Source organism: Cyprinodon variegatus, unplaced genomic scaffold (assembly GCF_000732505.1).
Source record: "Cyprinodon variegatus isolate N-32 unplaced genomic scaffold, C_variegatus-1.0 Scaffold679, whole genome shotgun sequence".
NCBI classification, from domain to species: domain Eukaryota; kingdom Metazoa; phylum Chordata; class Actinopteri; order Cyprinodontiformes; family Cyprinodontidae; genus Cyprinodon; species Cyprinodon variegatus.
Window position 1 is genome coordinate 384001 of NW_015151132.1, and position 3912 is coordinate 387912.

At 37.6% G+C, this 3912-nt stretch overlaps 1 protein-coding gene across 1 annotated transcript in view; it reads left to right on the forward strand.

Annotated features, from left to right (window-relative positions):
- LOC107097220 overlaps positions 1-3912 on the forward strand; it is a 13532-nt gene that overhangs the window by 5068 nt on the left and 4552 nt on the right. Inside the window, exons 6-7 of the mRNA XM_015394285.1 lie at positions 3067-3228; positions 3626-3903. Of these exons, the coding sequence (XP_015249771.1) occupies positions 3067-3228; positions 3626-3903 (440 nt within the window). The remainder of the gene's footprint in view (positions 1-3066; positions 3229-3625; positions 3904-3912) is intronic.

Genomic DNA, 3912 nt, shown 5'->3' on the forward strand with positions numbered 1-3912 from the left:
AGAGAGGAACATGTGACGTTAAGGTTTCTCTCGGCTTCAGAGGCCTTGTTAGACTACTTGACATCAGACACTCTTTTAAATGCCAGAGACATTTTCCAGGCTCAAAGGTACGAATACAAAATGGGTCAGGATTAGACAACCAGAACACAATATGTTATGCTAGAAAAACTCTTACCAAAAGGTTTAAGAATAATCTGGCACTGTTTGCTGGGACCAAGGAGTTTAAATAGAAGCAAGAGCAGGAGGATCAGATGAGCAGTGATGAGAAACATGGCAGATATGGACAGGTGAATGAAATAAGCAATCAAGTCAGCCATCAGCGCCAAAATCATGACATAATTCTTATCCAGGTCAACTAATTGCCTTCAATGTTACTTCATTAGAGTCAACCTGTGTGTGGACTCAATGGAGACCGAGGTACACAGCTGAAATATATAAGAAAGTTGTGAAAAGTTATACCAAGACAATTTCCCAGGCTTTGAACATCTCACTGGCCTCTGTTCAATCAATCGTCTGACCATAAAAGAGAGAGAACCACAGTCCAACCAATATATGGATTTACCCATTAAAAAAGGCTGGACAAAAAGAATAGCCAGCAAATCAGCCAAGAGGTGAATGGTAACTCCTTAATAGCTTCAGAGAACACAGCCCATGTGGGAGATTAGTGGATACAACTATGCATTTCTGAAATCTGACCTTTATGGAAGGTGACTAAAACAGAAACCTTTATTTTAAAAAAAGAAATCCTATTTTCAGTTTTCTGTAAGCCAAATGTAGGTAACAAAACAGGCCTACTGAAAGTTTGGTGAAAAAGCCCCAAACACATTATTTTCGAGTCAAAACATGGAGTTGGCATCATCCTGGGAGATGGATTAAGCAAAATTACTGGAGGAAAACCTGTAAGCAAGAACAATTACTCAAAATTTACTGCTAAACCTCCAGTTGTCATATGATAAAATGATCTAGTCAAAATCCAGACCTAAATCGTTTAGAGAATCTGTGGCAAGAATTTAAAACTGTTGCGTGCATGCACATTTTTGACAACAATATTTTTAAGTTATCTAACAGGATATGCGGTTACGAAGTGGCCTTTAGCCTTCTTTATGGCCTAAATGTGTGAAAAATAGACTAACACAAAGGTAGCATACTTTCTACACACAAGGCACAGTCTGGTTAGAATGGTGCAGCAGGAAATGAAGGGATGACTGGAGGATCCTGTACCAGGCCTGTATATTTTTAATTTAAAGAATAACAATCGGCTTCCCTTCTAAGAGGACAACAAGATCTATTCGTTTCCCTTCTTTAAAGGATTCTATCTCTCTAAGTAAGGTATTGTAAAGAAATCTACAAACACCAAAAAAATTGGTCATTCATTTTTTCAAATGCGTTTTGGTAGTAAGGAAAACTAATAAGTGGTAAAAGAAACATTATTTTCAGAATATAACTAGGAATAAAGGCACAACTTTTTAGGGAGAAAGAAAAATTACTTTCTTTCCTTATATTAGAGCTTCATGTCTGTTTCGATATGATTAGTTATGACGTTTCAGATTTGCAATGTTTTTTTTTTCATTTCTGTATGCTTATTACTGTTTGACAGGCAATGTTATCTAAGTTTGTTATTTAGGTTTAGTGTCTTTACTCAATTTTTTGTATTCTCTATATTTTACTTCATCCTCAAGGTCAGTGTTAGTATATTATCATCACTGCTTTGTGGTTTCCTTTTCGTCTAAAAATATTTGCCTTTCCTCCACAGCTGTCCGACTCCATCTGATTAGCTCACATGCATCAATTGTCACTCTTCACCCTTCCCTCTGTATACAAGCTCTGTGGTTGTGGCTGTTTTTTTTTATTCTACTTCCTCCTGTTACTCTATTGCTCCATGTCCTGTTTGCCTCTTTCCAATTCTGTAAGTTTTCTGTGTTGTCATTGGATCTTTTCTTATGTGTAATGGAAATTCGTGTTTGCCTTTTGGTCCTAATCAAAACCAATACACTTTTAGTTTGCCTAGTTGCATCAGAGTTATCATGCAAAAGACACCTTTATTCAGGAAATGTCACAAAACAACCATAAAAGCCCCTCTGTGGCACAGCTGCAGCAGTAAAAAGAGGCCAGTTAGCAGTAAAAAGAGGCCAGTTAAACCAGTAAAACATGATCTCTATAAGAAAGTCTGTTTCGTTTCAAGACTTAAAAGTTTCAGCGTTCATTTCTAAAAATAGGTTCAGTCACGTGGACACTTACCATGTGATAACTGAGGATATTAAAAAAATCTACAAAGTGCAAGCTTTTATAGATCCAACGATAAATCCTTTTAAAAACTGCTTTGAACTTTAATGTCATGAATGCTGTACTGTGCATCTAGAGGGAAAACTGCAGAATGGTTAAATTTATAACCATAAAACAGTTCCTACCCTGAAAAACTTGTTGATTTAGAAACATTTAGTTTTCTTTGGTTATAGTCAGCTTTCCACATCTTATTTGCTCGCTCTGTCACCTGAAATTCTCCAAATTCACTAAATGTGAGGACATTTCTTGTTCCATGTCCTCTGTGGCTGAACCTTAATGATTTTCTGGCAGATTTATGGTCAAACTCTGGCAAGGCCTCTTCAAAGATCTAATAAAAACTTTTTCTGGTGAAGCCATTCATTGGTGCACTTTGACCTTTGCTTATTAATGGCTTCAAAGCACCACTAAAATGAAGTCTATCTTTATTTTTAGCTTTAAAAAAAAACTACTTTGGGGGTGGGTTCTCATTCAACATTAGTGTGTGACCTTATAAATGATCCATAGAAAGTATGGTAACAATAATATGGAAGCTGTCCTTTAAGTCCTAAAGCTGTTATTGCTTGAAAGGCTGAAATAAAGCAAAACTCTATGGATTAAGGAAGAATGTATGTAAAATAAGAGGAGTGAGTATTTTTGGCTGAATGGCACATCATGGAATTTGCAATCAGGGTCTTATGTAAGGCATCACGCTCAATGAAGCAACTGTCCTTATTTAGATTCCTTCCTCTTTGTTTTCACCTTTTATCTCTAATGCTCTTATTTGCTCCATCTTACCTCACTCAGAGAAACAGAAGTCACTCACGGTGTCAAGAATCATCCTCCCGCCCCGTGTCATTGTTGGTCAAAAGGGGAGGGTGAGCGTCAGCATCGAGGGCAGACGGGTGGACAGGGTGCAGACCACATGGTTTCTCAATGACACTCCCATCAGTGACACCTCACTTACAGGTTGGGACGCTTTGAATGTATTTATAAAGTGAAGTAGCATTTTTTATTTTAAGGAAAACAGGAACTGACTTGTTTGTGTTTTTTAAAGTAAAACATATAAATAAGGCAAAGTGTTTTGTATATTAGGTGTTAACTTATAAAAATATGTATTTCAGTCAAATATATTTTTCAAGGAAAGAAATATTATATCTTTACATCATGCAAGCAACTTTACAGGAGTAAAGGTAAAATATGTGAACTGATGAAGCTGCATGTTTAACTGACTCTCTTTTCACTAATGTCTCCATAATCCCCCTGCATTAAATGCATATAGGGACTTCCAGGTCTAACTTTAATTGCCTTTACACTCCCCTAACCACCATCCATCTCCCCTCTGGTCTAACTCTCACCTCCCCAGCTTCAGAGAAAGGTCCTCTCCTGACCTCCAGAGGAGAGATGGGGTACTACAAGCTGCACACTCAGGGGCCACTCCACTCCTCTGGGAAGGGGTCTCACCTGATCTCCGCTCTCACCTTCGTCCCCCAAATATCTCTGCACAAGGGTGCTGTCTTTAAGTGTCAGGTTTCCTATGTGGGCAAGGACAAGATTGTGGAGGAAAGAGTGTCAGAGAGGTTTACTATACTCTGTAAGAAAAGTGAATACATAAATATATTTCATTTTTGTTACAATCTGAATGTAACTATA